The sequence below is a fragment of the Quercus lobata genome, chromosome 1 (assembly GCF_001633185.2).
Source record: "Quercus lobata isolate SW786 chromosome 1, ValleyOak3.0 Primary Assembly, whole genome shotgun sequence".
NCBI lineage: Eukaryota > Viridiplantae > Streptophyta > Magnoliopsida > Fagales > Fagaceae > Quercus > Quercus lobata.
Window position 1 is genome coordinate 55,628,578 of NC_044904.1, and position 19,656 is coordinate 55,648,233.

Sequence of the window (19,656 nt, forward strand, 5' to 3'; positions counted from 1 at the left end):
AATCATCACAGCAGCCCAACCCTGCCTTGCACTCCAGCCCCCAAGCCCACACACAAGGAACCAACAACTAAACCACCAATGCCATGCACCACCATGTAAGGTCAGCACCACCTGCTGCTGCCCTTCGTCAAAACCATTTCTATCCACCATGACTCTCCTCTGCCTTGGCCTTGGGGTATCATGTGGAGTAAGGTGCCTCAACATGCTGCCCCTCATCACTGCTCATCGATTCAACTCGAGTAGGGAGACTGGGCTGGTCCCCCTCAAAGAGCCTTTAGGAGCATTGCTAGTCAGGCATGAGGAGTCATGAGCCCATAAATGTGTTGAGAAAACATAAAACCAAATGACTGACTCAATGTTGTCCAAGCATTCTCATTCCTCGTGCCATCATTAACAACGCATAAGGCTCCTAACACTGTAGCACGCATATCAATAACAAGCTAAGAAAAGAAATACGAAATTGGATTACATAATATTCCAATGACCTGTAAGTCTTAACCATATCTCTGCAGAAACGGCACCGTTGCCATTGCCAACAATAATGGAACTTTCCCATAATCTCATGGGTCATGAGTCATGCCCATTACTGTCAAACGAAAAAACGATGTCGTTCCAGGCGATGCACACACGCTAAAATTTTTGTAGCTTTTCAGACACAGACACGGGTCTTCTGTCTCAGTTTCTCTCTGAACCTCCATGGATTCGAATTCAAAAGCTTCAAATTCTCAAAACCCTAAACCCCAAATTCCACAGCCAATGAAAGACAGAGATTTCTTGAACCACCTCGAAGCCTATCTCGCAAAGCGCGATGGCGTGGACAAGCTCCTCAAGATTTCTCGTTACGCCACGAAGATAATTCTGTCCTCTTCGGCTCTCCCCGAAACCCTAACACTAACTGGCCGACTCAGGAGCTTCGAGTCCAGCGTGGGACTGAGTCGCAAGGCCTTCCGACTCGGCAAGTTCGTTCAGGACGTGAACGCTTTGAGAAACTCCCATTTCTATTCGAAACAAGATCTCTTGCTCTCTCTCATTGCCTATGGAGGCGAGGGCTTGTACTATTTCGTTGAACAGTTTGTTTGGCTATCGAAATCGGGTTTGATCGATGCCAAACACTCGCGGAGATTGCAAAAGGTCAGTGCTTGGGCTGAGTTCATTGGGTACATAGGCAGCATCTCCTTGAAATTCAGGGATTTGAAGGGACTTATCGAGGAGGAGGCGTGTTTGGAAACGAGCATTGAGATTTCGGTTGTGAGTGGAATTGGGTGCAATGAAGAGGAACAGAAATTGAAGAAGATAAAGGAGAAGAAGGTAATGAAGAAGCTCTCAATTGTTCAAGATTTCGCTGATGGGTTAATGGCTTTGGCCGATATTCGTGACGGGAAAGGCAGGCTTTCAGCTCCGTTTGTGCTCTCGTGTGCTGGTCTTTTATCGGCTCTGATTAGTACTCACAAGAATTGGATTTCTTGCTGAGTTTGGTGGCCTTGAATTTGTTTTTTCTTTTTCAATGAGGTATGATTGCTGGGCATTTGGGTTTTTCTTATATTGTTATGTGGATTTTGAATTCCAGGATTGTTAATGCAATGCCCATAATTTATTTACTGATGAATAAAACTGTACACAGATAGTGGATCGTTATAATTTGTATTATTCAATAAATTAAAAGTTGTAGCTGAGATGGTGCAGAGCTTTTAGGTTCTAGTCAGCTCAGCTGTAATTGGATGGAAGAAAAGAATTTGAAATGGAAAATGTCATATTAATTCCTTTGTTTTGTTTCTTAGTTTTCGTTTTTTTTTGGGACATTAGAGAAACATGTTTTAGTTGTAGTTACAAGAGTAGAATAGTAGTGAGTTTACCAAAAAAAAAAAGAGAGTAGGATAGTAAGGTAAACAATTCTCACATTGTCTCTCTCTCTCTCCCTCCAAGTTCTTCTCGGATTAAAAAAAAGATTGTACCCAATGCACACAACTCCAAATTCTGTCGAGTCTAGGGAAGCTGGCTGGTAGATAGCCTTGCTGCCATATTTTTGGAGAGTTTGATTCTCGGACTTGAACATGCATGTGCTGCATTGGGTGGAACGCACTTGACATCGCTTGGGAGATGTTAATTCTTGAACTCAAACTTGCGGCATGCTGCTTCAGGTAGAAGGCACTTGCAATCGCATCAAGACCTGACCTCTCAAGGTCTTCTCATATTATAATGCTATATTCTTCAAAATATTTTTCACTCCAATATCTTTCTCTTCCAGCTTTTGGTCCCATGAAAAAGGTGAAAGATACTTTAAATGGGTGTCTTTCAATTATAGTATGGTTATTTGATTATTTAAGATAAATTGTGATTCAGAAAATTGTAGAAGGTGGAACCATGGAAGGCTCTTTAAGCAACTAGATGGTGACCCCCCCCCCCCCCCCCCACACACACAAAAAAAAAAAAAAAAAAAAAACTAGATGGTGGCCAATTCCAATTGGGTGGTTGCCTTGGGAGGTTCCTGCACTCACTATTCAGTGGATTCCTCTCCTTCAGTTTTTCCAAGATCTTTATTCTGTTGATGAGTTCATAGTATTTGTCTTATGTTGAATACCTTATCTAGAAATGAAGGCTTCTAACATCTTTATTCTGTTAATGAGTTGCAATTTGCAAAGCATTCGTTTTATGTTGAATACCTTCTCTAGAAATGAAGGCTTTTTTTTTTTATAATCTGAAAAAAGAAATGAAGGCTTTTTCAACAGGATCATTCTCTCCTCTCCAAATGTTGCACAATTTTTTTTTTTTTTGGGGGGGGGGGGGTGGGGTGTGGTAGGATTTCGATTATTTCATTTATGTTATGCAGGCTACTGCATGACACTCAGATCTGAACAAGAGCTCAGTTCAACTTTTCGGTTCAATGCTGTTATTGATGAATATTAATTAAAGCCTAGCATGCACATTTGCTTCACCTAATAATTTTGCAAAGAAATGAAAGCATCTTAGATTGAGATCACAGAGTTTGGATGTTGGCATTTATGCTGCATCCACATTCTATAATGTCTTTTGCTGGACACTCGTGTCTTTGCCTCTATCACACTGCATTTGTAGTATTTAATTCTCAACCTATATAGGTTGAGTTGAGTCTGCACCTAACTTAGCTTAACCTAGGATTCTTGTTCAGCTTGACTGATTAAAGATGAAATTTAAGGTTGGTCCTCTCCTATACATTCAGGCAGACTTCTAGAGTTTCTGCCCTGTTGATTCTAACACTAGTTTCCCTGACCTTCCCATGGTTGTTGCTACATTAGAGCCTTGCCTTTGGAAGTTGCTGCTGCTAATGAAACATGATTATTTAAACTGGACTAACTGTATATCTGTTTGCTTGCTCTGTTCCCTTGGCAGTTGGCACAATTAGCAGTCTTTCAACATTTCAATTCTAGTACTCCTCACTGTTCCCTTGGCTCTGGTGATAAAGAGGTGGGCTGGGGTGAGATTAGATTTCAATCTTGCTAATTGAAAACAAAAATATTTTATAATCTTAAGGTGAAAATCCAAATTCTGATTAGTGAGAATGCAATACATGTAACTTAAGTGAGGAATTGTAAAGGCAATGCACTCGTCCTGTAGTACTTGTCTCCTTGATAAAGAACTGTTTCCTGTGTATGTAGACACTCTTGGAGCTTGAACCCAAAAAAAAAAAAAAAAAAAAAAAAAAAGATTCACTGAAGGAAACTTTTGTCAAGGATGTATGGCCAACTTCCATGTTTCATCACTGCATTGTACAAAAGTGGACAGAGATTCTTCCGTAGGCCGTGGCTCAAGTGGCAAATTTCGACACAATCCTGTATATATATATATATATTTTTGGTTTCTAAATGTACTAATATTTGAAAATGATTTTGATAATTTATCACGTGCATCGATGACTGTCTTGTCTTGCCATGCATACATCCATGTTGTCAGTACTGGTAATGTTCTTCTCTCAAAGTGGACAAACATATGCTTCCATAGTTTTTTTTTTTTTTTTTTTTTTTGGTAGAAAATAAGGGTTAGCTAGGTTATGTTAGCTCCCGGACAGGGCGCTAAAGTTAAAGTCCTTGGGTCAACCTGTGTGGATGCCCACCAATGGACTCCTACTGGCAATGAGACTCGAACCTAGGTGGGTTAGACGAAGTGCCCAAACCTTACCAACTAAGCCTTCCATAGTTTCTTCCATCAATAATGTCTGCTGCTCTGTGATGGCAGATTGAGATCAGGGGCAATACCTAGGGTATTGCACCTGATGCAATAGCATTGAAAGGTGGAGATTGAAAGTTACAAAAAATAACTTTCAATCTCAACCATTAAATAAAAAAATATTAAAAGGATGTAAAAAGTTAAAGTTAAAAGTTAAAATTGTAAAAAAATTCGTGAAGGAAATGGTGCAATTGCACCTTATCTCAATCCGTGCATTCATGGTTTTTTCTTTTCTTCTCTGTTATGCTCCCCTGCTTTTGGCCATTTCATTTTGAGCCACTCAATAATCACTTATGCTTTTAACCATGTCGCATCTTTATTTAATAATTATGTGATTTGTTTAAATAATTTAATGAGTTATGTGATTTAATAGACGGTGTATCAACCCGGTTTGGAGGAAATCTTTATCCTTTTGAACCGATCAAAATTATTGTACCTGAAGAGCAACAGGGGGAACTGAGGAAAGACCATTTTCTGGGTCCGGGTCGTTTTTCAAGTTTTCTGAGCCTTTCTCAGATTGGGTTGTTTCTCAGTTCCTTTTCAAAATGGGCTTTTTACTTGTCAAAAGCGTCAGCCCAAGGCATTACTAAGCTGTGCATTATAGCCTTCTCCAGTTTGTCGCTATTGGGCCTATTGGCACTTAAAATGCAAAACCTTCTTTTAGCGGTTTACTTGTTTGTGAAAATTTGTAGAAATTAGAAAGTAAAGTTAATGTGAAATTGCAAATGAGTTTTTCTCCAAACAATTAGTTCAAGAACTCGGCTAGATGTGGAAGGTCATACAATAGTTTAAGGGAAAAGTTAACGAATGCTCTAAAGACATTGCTTTATGAAGTATTTTAAGAAACTTTTTTATGGAAAAATAAAAAAGCAAGAAATTTGTTTTACATCTGTTTATATTTCCTACGAAAGTGGTATTAAAATTAAAATGATTTAATAACAAAAGCCCTAAAAGTACTTATTAACAAAATCCTTTTATCATGAAACTCTAAAAATCCTAACTATGAAAAGTTAAATGGTTTAGACATTGACAACGTAACAAAACTTGAACCATTCATTTAACCATCGATTAGGATTTTAATTCGGCTATGGATTTATTCCTTGACCCTAATAACAACTCTATGCTCTATAGTATCACAATTACAATTAAAGCACTCGCCTATGATCAAGGTTGGTGAAGGCGTGAAGCAATACACCACATTTGCATTTGTGAACACTCCATTAAAACAAGTCACAATTGAATAATTTGAAAAGCAAAGTTTAATACTAAAAGAAAGAATTGATTCCTTTGTAATTCCCAGACGTCAAAGTCGCAAACACAATAGTATGAAAAGCCAAAATTATAGTACAAGCGTGGAATGTAACAGCTTGGGATGAGTTGTTGTCTTGTTCGGGGAATAAAATTATATCATTTTTTTCAACTTTTTATAAAAAATTTCTTAAAATGATTTATTAATATTTGTCTTAAGAGATGTGTTAGTAAAACTCTTGTAACAAAGTTGTTAATAATTACTGAAAATAAGTCAATATCAGTGAGAAGAATAGAGGTAGTCAGAAAGTTTGATGCCAAAATACCCGCCTGACATGCACCATGGTGAAGAAAGATTCACTCAATTCCATAAGGTGGATGTGTCCCTTTCAATTATGATCCTCAAATCTTATCTAAGACGAACAAAGATTAAGCGAAGCCCACTTTGGTGAGCCTTAGTGTTTTTACTTGTTTTGTTTGTAATGATTTGAAAGGTACGGTTGTTTAAAATTTTAATAATGGATAATTCTGGTGCTATAATTTGTACCATAACTCGTCTATGTGACGAGTTGTGGTTGGTAGAGGGGTGTCCTTACATAAACCCACCATCACCTCTCCACTAACCACAATTCACCATATGAGCGAGTTGTAGCACAAGTTATAGTATCAACATTGCTTAATTTTAATAGATGACATCAGAGATTTTTAGCAATTTTTTTTATAGTAAAAAGTAGGTAGATTGTGAGAGAAATGGGAACTGGGGTTACAATCACGATTCACAAGCATGAGCACCACAAATTGATTTAATTACTTTGGTCAATAGCTTATTTGAACTTTGTTTATCATTGTGCTCAGTGTCATATATTTAATTTACCATCAATCATAAACTCACGAAAAGTAGGAAGGTTGCGTTTTCAAAAAAAAAAAAAAAGTAGGAAGGTTGCGTTAGCCAATGACGAGCATAAATCACTATATTATGAATTGATCATTTACAATATTTTAAACTAATCTGTTGAGCCAACTCCAAAAATGATGGGCATAAATCACTATATTATGAATTGATCATTTACAATATTTTAAACTAACCGGTTGAGTTAACTCCAAAAACAAACTTTGTTGTTATTAGCTTATTTGACTAGGTAGACAAAAAGTTGATTGATATTTTAGTCTAATAATAAAAAATTATTATTAAAAACAAACGTCATAAATTAAAACTTCCTCTTAAAAAAAAACTAGGTTAAATTTTATAAAGTGCACGTTACTTTTACCCCATTTATTTCTTAAACTAACCCAAAAATACAAGAAGATACTTATCAATTGCTTTAAAAAAAATCCTATTAAATATTTCTTATCATGATAGAACTCGTGATAGTATAGTATGGTACAGTACCCATCACATGAGATAAAGAGCGATGTGCAAGGAAGCAAGCAACACTGTCTGCATTAGCATTTTAGATGCGAAAATAGCGTCACAACTCACAAGAATATATTGGGAATAGAAATTTTATAGAATATCCCTTATAGCTCTCAAAATTGTGACTTTCAATTGGTCCCAGGATTGGGTTTACACGCTTGGCATCCTTCTATGTTTTTCTGACCATCCCCAACAAACCTTAATTCACAAATCAAAACAAAACCAACTGTTTTTATTTTTCTAAACCCCACTTCCAATCCTATTCCTCATCCATTCAATAAATTCATCATAGCCTATAAAAATACAAAAAAAAAAAAAAAAAAAAAAAAAAAAAAACCTAATTTTTTTTTTAAATTTTAAATTCCACCTCTTTCATCATGTTAACACATATCTTAATCAAGCCAACCCTGATCCTTATATTTATGCTTATTTTCAGATCTACGATATAATCAAATGGCTATCCAGTAATTTATTGGGGTTTTTTATTTTTCTTTTCCAAAAATCCAAAAAAAAAAAAAAATGGAAACCGAACTCAAAGACCTAAAATCCCAACCGTCACAACAACCACCGCCGCAGCCGCAGCCGCCGCCGCCGCCGCCGCTACAACCCACAGTGACAAACGACGACGTTCCGCTCCTTAAAAACTCCGAAACCCACCACAGCCACAACAGCAACATCAACATCAGCGGCGACAACCTCGACGAACTCGAGAAGAAATTCGCAGCCTACGTTCGGCATGACGTGTACGGCAGAATGGGACGTGGCGAGCTCCCGTTGGGCGAGAAGTTCCTCCTCGGCATCGCGCTGGTCACGCTCGTTCCCGTGCGCGTGGTTTTGGCGACGACTCTGTTGGTCTTGTATTACTTGATTTGCCGGATTTGCACGCTGTTCTCGGCTCCGAATCGAGAAGAAGAAGAAGAAGAAGATGGGCAAGAAGATTACGCTCACATGGGTGGGTGGAGAAGAACCGTGATTGTTCAGTGTGGGAGGTCACTCTCTAGAGCTATGCTTTTCGTTTTTGGATTCTATTGGATCAAAGAGACTAATCGAATTCCTGACTCCACAGCTCAGGTAACCAAATCCTTAATTCCCAATACCACCATATGTTGTTACTTTCTTTTACTATGGTATTTTATCGGCTATGGGTCCTCGACAGATTAATATGGCTTTTTTTTTTTTTTTTTTTTTATCGTGGGTCTTTTTATTTTTGAACAAAGTTTGGTGAGAAACCCTCAAAACTTATTATATATTTTTTCATATATTTTTATATTAAGTGTGAAATTTGAAAATCTAACTGTGGATTTGCATTTTCTTATTATATCTTTCATGCTTGCAAAATTTCAAGAAGATCAAAGATCAATTGTTATGTCATCAAACAAATATTAAAATTTCAAGTTTTTGTAAACTAAAATTGTGTATAAATAATAAGTTCATTGATCGAATAGTAAATAACATCCGAATTGAACGAAATTTGATATGTATATTAAGAACATAAGGAACATGAAATTCAATGTATAAATTTTTAAAATTCACACCTGAAAAAGAGATATATGATAAGTTTGAATGGTTTCTCTCCAAACTTGTTTGGAGAGAAACTTTGTTCTTTATTTTTTTTTCTATTACTTGAATGACACTTATCGTGAAAAATGATTTATACGTTTATTTATTATGTTATTAAAGCAGCACTAATCATATTCATTGTCACGTTTATTTAGTTTTTCGTAGTAAAATTGGCAGTAGTTGTTGTGGGTTAATGCTAGTTTTCACATTAATGTGTTAGTAAGATTGGGTGTGTGTTTTGGGTTTTGATTGGGTTCACCAAGGACTTGTGTGGTATAATATTTGTTTCTCTTTTTTTACTTATTTCCAAAAAAATTATTTGTTTTCTGTTTTGAATGGGCAGGGGAAAGAGGAGTCTGAAGAGCCTGAAAGGCCTGGGGCAATTATATCAAACCATGTGTCGTATATTGATATATTGTACCACATGCATTCTTCGTTCCCGAGCTTTGTTGCTAAGGTTTGTTGTTCATTTCACATGTTACATGGAACACGGATTACTTAAATGTGTATGCCTCTACTTTTGATTTGGATTTGTCAAACTGACACATTTCTTTTCTGAATCTGTTTATTGTAATCCTCGGTTTCATTTCTAAAGCGATCAGTGGGTAAACTTCCTCTAGTAGGCCTCATAAGGTTAGTCTACTATAGTGTTAAATAGCTTTCCTAAGTCTTCTGTCTTGTAATCGTTACATTATGTTACCGTTGAATGGTTTAGTGTGTAAATAGCATGTAGTTAACTATAATAACAACTAAAAAAACGAATACCATTAAATTCTGTATATCCTATGATAAACAATTTTGAACTAGATTGTGATTCTCTGATGTTTTGAGTAAATTAAAGCTAAATTGAATTGGTTTTGCTATTATGATATATAGAGTAGGAATTCCTTTTGTCTAATTTATTCTAGGAATGTCTCTCATTGGATTTGAGAAGAGAACAAACACAAGAGCTGTTGCTTGACATTCTTCCATTTGATTATTTTCTTTTCATCTTCAAACCCATAAACTGTCATAAAAAAACATGATATTTTATTTCTTTCAAGGCTGGTCACATTCTTTTAATGTAAACTGTAATATTAATCACTTGATTATATGCGCAGTATGTGTTCTTAAGGAAGATAGCATGCTTGTCCTTGCTTCTTTGTCTTTGTCTTTTTATATAATGGTTAATTTTATTGAGCATGTGCTCAAGATTTGTGCCATCTTTTCTTACTAGCTTTCTCTAAATTTTTTTGTTAGTTGCTTTGCTTTTGTCAAGTATTGACTTTTTTTAACTTTGATGTTTGTGATATTTTTGGTATCACTCGGATAACATGTTTGGGTTAGACTGGGTTTTGAATTCTAATGGCATTTTTTTGCAGCAAGTGCCTCGGTTGTGTTTATGTTCAGCGGGAATCCAAGTCATCAGACTTCAAGGGTGTTTCAGGTACAACAATATAGATGCCTATGTTCTTTACTCTTATTCTGTAAATTGGTTGATACTTACATTACTCATACTTCTGCCACTTTTTTAGTGTTTGATTTTATTTCGAGGCACATTTTTAAAGTTTGGTAATTACACATCTTGATAATATTTGCATCAATATGAATCAAGCTGAAAACTCCAGTTTATCACTTGCTGCTTTTGATATACATGTTCTCCATATTATTGCTACAAGGCCGCAGATATTATCTCACTCTTGGAAAAAGTTTCAGGTTGTTATTGAAGACATCTGCATAAAATTTTTAGAGGATATTTTTTGGGTTACTGTAGTTTTTGGCTAGGCTTAACACAGGATGTGAGGGGGAGGAGGGGGGGTGAGGGTGAGGGTGAGGAGGAAGATTAAAAAAAAGGGAAGGTGCAGAATGCCCTCATTTTCAATCAGCAGCCTACCTCCCTTTGGTGGTTTGTCTGTTTCAGGAAAAAGGGAAAATGCAAGGATCTAACTTTGAAGCAATCTTATTTTTATTTTCATGTTAAGTGACTTGTGAAAAAAGGCTATATGTGACAACAAGAGGAGAGATATACAAACACTTTACAAAAATTGCTTATAAAAACTTATAACAACATTAAGAACAAAGCCTTAGTCCCAAAACTATGGGGTTGACTATCAGTCCTCAAAAGACTTATTGGGGTTTACTTGTATTCTCCAATGCAATGCATTGCTAGCTGGGGATTGCCTAATTTGTATTTTTATAGGATTTTGTCATGACAAGTGACTAATTTTTACACTAGACATCAAAATTGTTCTTCTATTTTGGAGTTTCTTGCTTCCCTTAGAATTGCCCCTTAAGTTGTTTTTTATATCTTTGTTGTTTTTAGTTGCTGTTTTTTTGCGCTCACCATCATGAACACCTTGTACTTGCTGTTTTCGCTTTCTCTTCATGATTAATATGATTTTTATTACTTATCAAAAAAAAAAGACATCAAACTACAGCAACCTTCCTTTACCTAGGCTTGGGGACCAGCTATGAACAAAAAATAAATTAATATGCCATAATATTTGGCCTTTTAACTGTTCTTACGTGGTTAACTAATTGGTATCAGTTCAGTATTTGAACCCTTTATCAGTCATGCTTATACATGTATGTATTTCCCTTTTACCTTCTTAATGCAAACCTAGATGTGTTTGTCACTTGCCCAGGGGTATCCTAGCGAGTTCCTACCTTCCTTTTATGCATGTCTGTGCTATACTTTTCCCATAAGAATAGGATCTCGTTGCCTACCCTGTCTATTAGGGAAAAAGAAGAATTCACTTTTTTATAATTCTATTACACCCTGCACCCCCCTGGGGGAGCCTGTGTGAGTGTGTGTGGGGCAAGATCTGAGTTGCTCTCTCTCCAAGCTCAACATCAGAAGTATCTTTTTTAATGGTTGAGAATATACACACAAACACATCCACTAAGCTAGTACACCTAGAGCAATATGTCTTCTCTATTACTGTATTGAGTTTATATAAGTTTCTGCTGATTGTAATTCCTTGGTGCTTGCAGGAGTTGTGACTGAAAGAGTCAGAGAAGCTTATCAAAATAAATCTGCTCCAATGATGATGCTTTTCCCAGGTAATCAATTTTTTATACTATATATTGTTATCCATGTGATTCTGCCTCTTTTTTTTTTTTTTGGGGTAAAATTTCTGCCTGATTTTTGCTGTGATTTCATAATTTTCATTGCATGTAGCTTCATAATTTCTTGAGAAGACCAAGGTTATCAATAAGTTGCATTCAATTGCAAGGTAGAGTTATACTTTTATCAAATAATGTACTTTAAGGCAATTTTCTAACTCAAAAGGCTTCCCCCAATAGGCTGTAAGAATGAGGTGGAGGTTGAGGACTTGGGTTCAAGATGCCCTTGGGGAGCATGTAACTTACCATTAATTAAAAAAATAAGTACTTCAGAGAAAAGAAATTTTGAATTAGAACCTTTGAAAAATTGTATTTCTGTTGTGAACCTATAATAATAGGGGCATGTAATTCTCCCACTGTGACAGCTTCTTTAGCTGGTAAACAGTAGCAAATCTCTGGACTGAAAAGCCACCATATTCTTTAGCTTTTAGCTTAAACAATGGAAGTGTGATATTTTCACATTTTCTTGAGTTCTTGTGTAGTGCTTGTATACTTCCTGTATTCTTGGGTTGCACTCTTTGCACTTATTTAATTAGATTTGTTTACTTAAGGGGGGAAAAAAACAATGTAAGTGCCAATACTATGTGTAGTATACTATATGATCAAATAACTGTCTCTTGGGTCACACTGAAGTCTCTTTGGTCCATTAAGAGTGCCGATGGTTTACAATCCGCTTGTTTGGATCTACAACATTAGGATATATTATGCATATATTTGCCCTGATTACTGTTTAGTGTTTACTATGTTTTAATTCATCTTTTTCAATTTATTTGCAGAAGGCACAACTACAAATGGAGACTACCTTCTGCCATTCAAGACAGGTGCATTTTTATCAACTGTGCCGGTGCGTCCGGTGATTCTAAGGTATCCTTACAGAAGATTCAGTCCTGCCTGGGATTCAATATCTGGGGTGAGTGCTTCTTAAGCTCAAGTTGTATAACCTTTAACAAATTTAGATAATGAAAGCTAGTTTGATACTCTTTCCGAAAATTTCAGTTCACTTGAAAAGGCTCAATGTTTTAGGAGAGTATAAGAAATGCATTCAGCATTTAAATTACAGTTTGCTGTATGTTCACTTGAAAAGGCTCATCATCGTGAATAGAGTAAATCTTTTTATTTTATTAAATTCTATTTCTTATCAAAAAATTTTTTTTTTGAGAGTATAATGATAGCATTCAACATGTTAATAATAATAAATAAATGGTAATGTGTGATGTGAGCAAAAGTTACTCTGACTTTTGATCATGGGCAGTAATTTTGGGACACTCCAAAAAAAAAGAAATGTATGAACTAATCTAGGGATGGAGGAGTGTATGTTAAGCATCTACTTTTCCCCCGTTTAGTATGAATATAAATACTTTTTAATTAATACAAATAGTGTAACTTCAGATGTAATAGAATGGAAGAAAAGAAATACATTTTATTTATCAAAAAAAGAAAAGAAATACATGTGACCGACTCTAATTAATCTGTTGAGGATCCATAGCCGACCCCAAAAATTTGGGATTAATGCTTGTTGTTGTAATACAAATAGTGTAGCAGAAATACCAGGCCCTCGCACAACCAGACAATGGCCCTTGTGAAGTTCCCCAATTAGGTGGTACCAGCTGTTGTTAATGATCCTTTACAAATAGTGTAAATGCTATAAATAGAAGCACCCAATATATTTTTTAATAAACATAGGCCTAAAATAATGTTCATGGTTGTTCTAAGGGGGCTTGTTGTTTGCTTATTGTAGATTGTGTGTCTGAGTTATTTTATTTCCAGTTTTAGGCCTGGGAGTTCCAAGTCAATGGCATTGATGTAATTGTCAGCTTGAAAAGTTATCTGCCAAGAGTTTACTAAATTCTAGGTTTATACAAGATAAGTTAGAGCTAAGCTCGTTGCTCAAAAATTGTGAGTTGTGAAAAAATCACAATTGGAGAACGCAAGAAATTTTTTGAATGTTCTGTCTGTGATTAATTCCAATAGATATTTAACTCTTTGTATTTGTTATATACTAGTAAAGTACATAACTCATATCTGCATGTACTTGCAATGTTTCTATGAGCTAAAATTTTCTGAAGAAGATGTTCTGTTTGTGGCAACCTTTTATGCTGGAAGTCTTAATATTGATGTGATTTTTATTTGCAGGTGAGACATGTCATTTATCTTCTCTGTCAATTTGTAAATCACTTAGAGGTGGTACGATTACCTATTTACTGCCCCTCACAGCAAGAAAAGGATGATCCAAAGCTTTATGCTAGTAATGTTAGAAGGTTGATGGCAAGTGAGGTATGCATTTCGAAATCAAACATTACATCTAGGTTGTGTTTGGATGGCAACATTTGGATTTGGATTTGGATTTGAAATCCATTGATTTAAAATGCCTTGATTTGAAATCCCTTGATTTTGAAATTCTTTGTTTGGGTCTTTTTAAACAATAAAGGATTTGAAATTCATCATTTGAAATTCCATTGTTTGGATACTTAAATTTGGATTCAGATTTGGATTTGGATTTAAGATCAATAAAATATATTTTTTAATTATTATTTTTCTTAATCCTTCTACATTTTAATTTTAAATACATGAGGAAATATTGATAATCTAATTGACAAGATAATAACTAAATATTTTTAGTCATAGCCAACTAAAAAAATATTTTCTCCTTCCTCAGCCATAACTTCAACTACTTCGTTCATATGTTCTACATCAATACCAGTAGCTCTATCCCTCCCAGACAAGATCTCAATGTCCTCCCAATTGTCAATAAGCACCTGCTTTTGATTTTTCTAAAGAAGTAAAAAAAAAAAAATACAAGCAGTGAGTTAACATAATTAAAATAAAAGAACAAAAAAAAAAACTAAGAGATACTTTTTATTCCATTCATTAATAAGCAAACAAAGGGATTTTATTTGCAACTAAAACAAGACCTATTACTTTACATTTCCTGAATAACTCGATTGGTAAGAGACCAACTAGGTCATAACTATATTTTACTTTCAATCAACTATCCTATCAAGCACTTGCAAATTCTACATAACTTGATAACAGTAGATAACCACTCAATATGTAGCAAGCCTAGGAAGATGAACTTTACACATAAAACATACACAATGAATATCCAACTCTAGCAGAGCTGCAAACCTTACACATGTTTGCCTCAGTTTTTACAAATAAAACATACACATGTTTGCCTCAGTTTTTTCTTCTCAATGACTACAGATTACTAAACTTGGGAACTTTGAGAAGAATCAGATACTATTTCCTCCAACTTCCAACACCAGAATCTTGTTTTCAAAATTAGAAACGAACGGAAAAATTGAACATGGAAGAGAAGAAATTATGTATTCAAGTAATGCTCAATTATAGATAACAATCAAGACACAAACAAAGTGTCTTGCATATGATTAGCAAAAAGGTGTCTTGCATATGATTAGCAAAAAGGTGTCTTGCATATGGAATTATGCATTTTTCTTGGACAGGAAGGATCACAGCAATTGACAGCATTAAAAAATATTATGGAAAGATTGCAAAGTTCACCATAAGGCCACAAGAAGAGTCTACTTATGAAACTTGAAGCTTTATAGACTTTTATAAGTGACTTCTAAATTTCAATAGGCCCATAGTCACAATTTGGAACAAGCACATGAGTATGCATAATTTTTTAAGTAATTCTAGGACTATATATATCATCCACTACATCATTTTTTACAATTATCCTTGCTCATGATATAACTGTAAAGTAGCAAATGACATGAACTTCATGGCAATCCAATTAGGCCATTGAAGTTGTTGCTGACACTGTACCACTCAAAAGGCCCATCGTCACAATTTCAAACAGTAGCATAAATCAGCCCAAACTATATCAAAAAGAAGAAATTGAAGAAAGTGTTCATTTGTTACCATATATGATTGTGTGTTTGGTAGGTCTTATGATTGTGCAATGGCTTTTTTCCTATTTCATTAATCTGTAAAAAGTTGATGTGCAAGGTGTGTAAACAACAGGTTTTACAAAAACTCCTTATTGAATCTAAAAACTCTTGATCCAAACTCACTCTCTCTCATCACCAATTGTCTATATAAAGCTTACTCCCACATAAAAAAATTCAACACCAGCAAAAAAAACTCAGAGATAGATAAATAAACGCATCCCATTTCAATGATCTCTCTCTCTCTCTGCAATTAATTAATGGCTAGTTCAACTTCTATTCTACCAAATACATCTATACCACTAGATGACCAGTGCTCCAACCACCAGCTGAACCAAAAAGATCAAGCCTCCTCCATAGTTGAATCATCTTTGGTACAACCAAACACACCATCACCACTACCTGCATCAAACTGGGGCTCAGCCTGGTTCATGATAGCTGAACCAGTACATCTGCCACAACAAAACCTTTCAACTCCACCACCAAACCATGAGTCATTCCATATCCCCATGGCTGAACCAGGTGTGGCACAACCGCAAAACCATGTCCAAGCTCAAATACAGATGTTATGGTAAGTACTTCTTAATAACAATCATGCATTTTTCCCAAGTGTCTTCATCGTAGAAGAAAGTGTTGGCAGTGCTACTACATTGTATGAAGTTAGAGAAATTATTACCTCTGTAAATTTTAGGCCAACAACGATACGTAGTAGACATTATTTAGTCTTAAACTCAGCCAATAATTCCATCTTCCTCACTTTCCATCATCACAACATCATTATTTCAAATGAATATTCTCTCACTTATTACTTCACAACTCATAGACTGTTCATAGAAGCATTTCATTAAACACATAATTTGCATTACAAACCCACAAATGAAAAGACATATAGAAAATAAAGACAAACCCAAAACAAATCATTGAAAATACCATGAAACAAGATGCACAAACAAATCAAACAAAACCCACAAACAAATCTAATGAAACCCAAACAAACCCACAAAAAAAAAAATCAAATAAAACCCAGTGGAAAAACCCACAGCCTTTGTGGATTTAGATTTAGTTGAAAGAGAGAATTAGAGAATTTAAAAAGGAAGATAAGTGTTGAGAGAAACAAACCTGAAGTTGCCGAGATAGAGATGGAAGAAGAGCTTGTGAGTTGCAGTTAGGAAGAGAGACAGAGAGAAGCTTGCCGAGAGAGAAATAGAGCACAATGTGTGAGAGATTTCCAAATTCCACCGTGTGTGTGGGTATTTGAAATCCATGGATTTGGGCCTATCAAATTCTGGTTGGATTTGAAATCCATTTCTTTTAACTTACCCAAACAAAGGATTTGGATTTGGGCCCCCTCAAATCCAAATCCAAATCCAAGGGATCCAAACAGACCACTAGAGTTTTTGCTTGAGAATGTGACTGTTAGTCTCTATAGTTGGAGATGTATTTTGATAAGGTGAGAATCACTACTATGTTAGTCCAACTAGTCATCTCCCAAGCCGCAAAAAGGGCCAAATTTTGAAATTCATCCTTGATTTTAAATGTTTAAGGTCCTTTCTTTTTGGGGAATCATCTCCTTTTGATATTTACCAGTCCCTAATTAAAAGGGAATGTTAGGGTCTAAAATGCCCATGAGATAGATGGTATGGGTATAGCATTGTATGGTGAAAGTAAAATACGTGACATAGTCATAGATAAGATTTTCTATATGCTCTATACAGGAAGTACTATATATGTCCACAATCTACTTGGAATCTTGCCCAAACGTTAAGTGGCGCTTATTCTCCAAACATTCTTACAGACTTACTTCAATAGATGAAGCTTGAACCATGAGAAATGTGTGGGGTTTGAAAACTCATATTGTAGAAAGTAAGAATTTTTCCAAGCTTTTCAAATGCTTTGAAAACTCATTTAATGAAAAGTAGCACCATATGGTTGGGACCTGCATCTTAACCACTGAGAATCATATGGTCTTAAGGTTTGAGGGGAACTATACTTCTGAGTTTAGCCATGTGGCTCATCAATGTTGTTTTGATGTATGCTAAGGTCAAATAAAAGGAAATTGATGTAGTATTTAATAATTAGAATTCAATAAGTGGTTACTGCATATGACCGGAAACTAGATTATTGCTTTGTGGACGTGAATATGTTTCCAGTTCTCAGGATTCCAAATAAAATGACTTCCTGATTTCTCTTGTTTCCTAGAACTTGAATTCTTTGATTACAAACATATGAAGGCCAAGATCAAGAATTAGTAGTAGTATGTGGATATAAATGGCAAAAATAAGTCATCAAATGCAGATAGAGAATAGTGGGTAAATTAAATGTGCTGTTTCAGTCATATGTTGCAAGCTTTCCTATCACTAATTAAGATAAGACAAAGAAATAGCTTCTGATAGCTATACCATGGGCAGGGCAGAAGAGCTTTTGATAGATTATGCCATATGTTGGTTCTTAAATATGAACTGGCTCCTAAGGCACCTCTATCATATAATGACTACTATTATAGCATAAAACTGATGGCACCTATTTTTAATGTCTTATTTGAATGGGGGGCTCTGTACAGTTGGTAGTGCCGTTGTAGCTGTATCCTGTATATGGTCACTGATATTAACTGTCTTGTTGGTGCTACTGTTTTTTGTGTGCAGGGTAATTTGATAATGTCAGATATTGGGCTGCCTGAGAAGCGAGTATATCATGCTGCCCTCAATGGTAATAATAGCCTGCCTAGTGTTTTGCATCAGAAAGACGATTGATAATTTCATGGCTTCGCTCCCAAATGATATCTTGTCCCAGTTGAGTTTCTTAGTTGGTACTTGCACATAAAGGCCCAGGCATAGCAAGGGGTGTACTCACCCAAATGTTCACACATAGACATTGGTGTGCCTTTATCGCCTTGTAACATTCTTACAGAAAAAATATGGCCATTAAACATTGTTTTAATGTCCTCTCCGAATCTCTTTTTGTCAAAGCATCCAATCTATAAAGAGTTACATGGGTTTATGTTGGGGTCACAAACTCAATATGTTAAAATGTCCTGAATCATCTCTTTCGTGTGCCTGCAGGTTTGTTATCCCAATGCTAATTCGGATTCGCCATCTGTATAATGGTTGCATGATTCTATTATTTATAGGGGAAAAAAATATGAATTGAAAATTTATACAGAAAATCAACGTGTCGAGTCAACGTGTCGAGCAAGTATTAATATTCTACCATCAGTTTGACATGTACTCATCCAATTTTTGAATGCTGCTTCGGAGCAAGAGTGGCATATTCTAAAGCAGGCCTTTCGGACGTTTCAACATTTTGTGGGGTTTATGGGGAGGTTATGGAAGGTTATTGCTGCTGCCGAATGTTGTTCTATGTTAAAAATGAGCGGGGTTTGTTTTCAAGGGACTGAGCTGGTCTCACAATTTGCCCCAATTAAAGTTCTCTTCGTATATCAAAATGGCAATTATCGATTCTTTTTAACTTGTTCGTTGTAATTCATTGGCTCCTGCCTACATATATTCTTTTTGGTATGCTATCATGTATGCCTAATTAGTATACATACAATCACATCAACTTTAACACATTTGTAATTGTTCTAATTTAACTAAATAATAATTCAAATCATTTTACCTCATGTTTATTTTAAATCAAATTTCCAATTCCATCGTCCAAGAGATGGGACTCTAAAAAGAAGTTAATTCTTGTTACACTCACTATCGTACATGTTCTCATTTGATTTCACAATTTTAAATAATATTGTGCTTTAAAAAAAAAAAAAAAAAAAAAAAAAAAAAAAAAAAAAAAAAAAAAAACTAATGTGACAATCTATGTCTTGTGCATGCGGTATATATCTATCACCGCTAAAAAGAATAAAATAAAAATAAATTTATGTATAGTAATTATTGAGTGACAAATTAATTTTTATTCTATAAGAGTGGCCCATTAATGTTTTATGAGATGTGACATATTTGGTCAAAAGTAAAGAATAGCCTACTACTTTGGCAATTGGCTCTATAAATAAATCAAAGACAACGATTTCAGTTTTAATAAATTTGATCAGTAGCAAGATTCAAGCATTTTCATGAATCGTAGTGCTCAACTAAAGCATCGCTTTGCTTTTGTGTGCGGCCATTTTATTCTCATTAGGTATCTCTCCAGTATCCACAATAATAAAGGGATTGGATACTTAGCAATGAATAAATAAATGATGGGATGGATTACTTTAATTCAACC

General features: G+C 35.3%; 2 protein-coding genes across 4 annotated transcripts; both read left to right on the forward strand.

Annotated features, from left to right (window-relative positions):
• The first annotated feature begins 462 nt into the window (after positions 1 to 462).
• LOC115962233 (peroxisomal membrane protein 11A-like) lies at positions 463 to 1,627 on the forward strand. Its single transcript, XM_031081169.1, has one exon. The coding sequence runs from the start codon at positions 697 to 699 to the stop codon at positions 1,468 to 1,470; it is 774 nt and encodes a 257-aa protein (XP_030937029.1). The 5' UTR covers positions 463 to 696; the 3' UTR covers positions 1,471 to 1,627.
• A 5,292-nt stretch (positions 1,628 to 6,919) lies between these two features.
• Positions 6,920 to 18,601, forward strand: LOC115992911 (lysophospholipid acyltransferase LPEAT1-like). 3 transcript variants are annotated; one of them, XM_031117166.1, is made up of 9 exons: positions 6,920 to 7,933; positions 8,766 to 8,879; positions 9,018 to 9,055; positions 9,784 to 9,848; positions 11,396 to 11,464; positions 12,304 to 12,437; positions 13,661 to 13,801; positions 18,081 to 18,227; positions 18,498 to 18,601. In XM_031117166.1, the coding sequence occupies exons 1-8, from the start codon at positions 7,382 to 7,384 to the stop codon at positions 18,186 to 18,188; spliced, it is 1,221 nt and encodes a 406-aa protein (XP_030973026.1). In that variant the 5' UTR covers positions 6,920 to 7,381; the 3' UTR covers positions 18,189 to 18,227; positions 18,498 to 18,601. The 3 variants fall into 3 exon arrangements, with proteins under 3 accessions (XP_030973026.1, XP_030973031.1, XP_030973019.1); XM_031117171.1 differs by having other exon boundaries at positions 18,081 to 18,144; XM_031117159.1 differs by lacking the exon at positions 18,498 to 18,601 and having other exon boundaries at positions 6,921 to 7,933; positions 18,081 to 18,450.
• Positions 18,602 to 19,656: the final 1,055 nt, after the last annotated feature.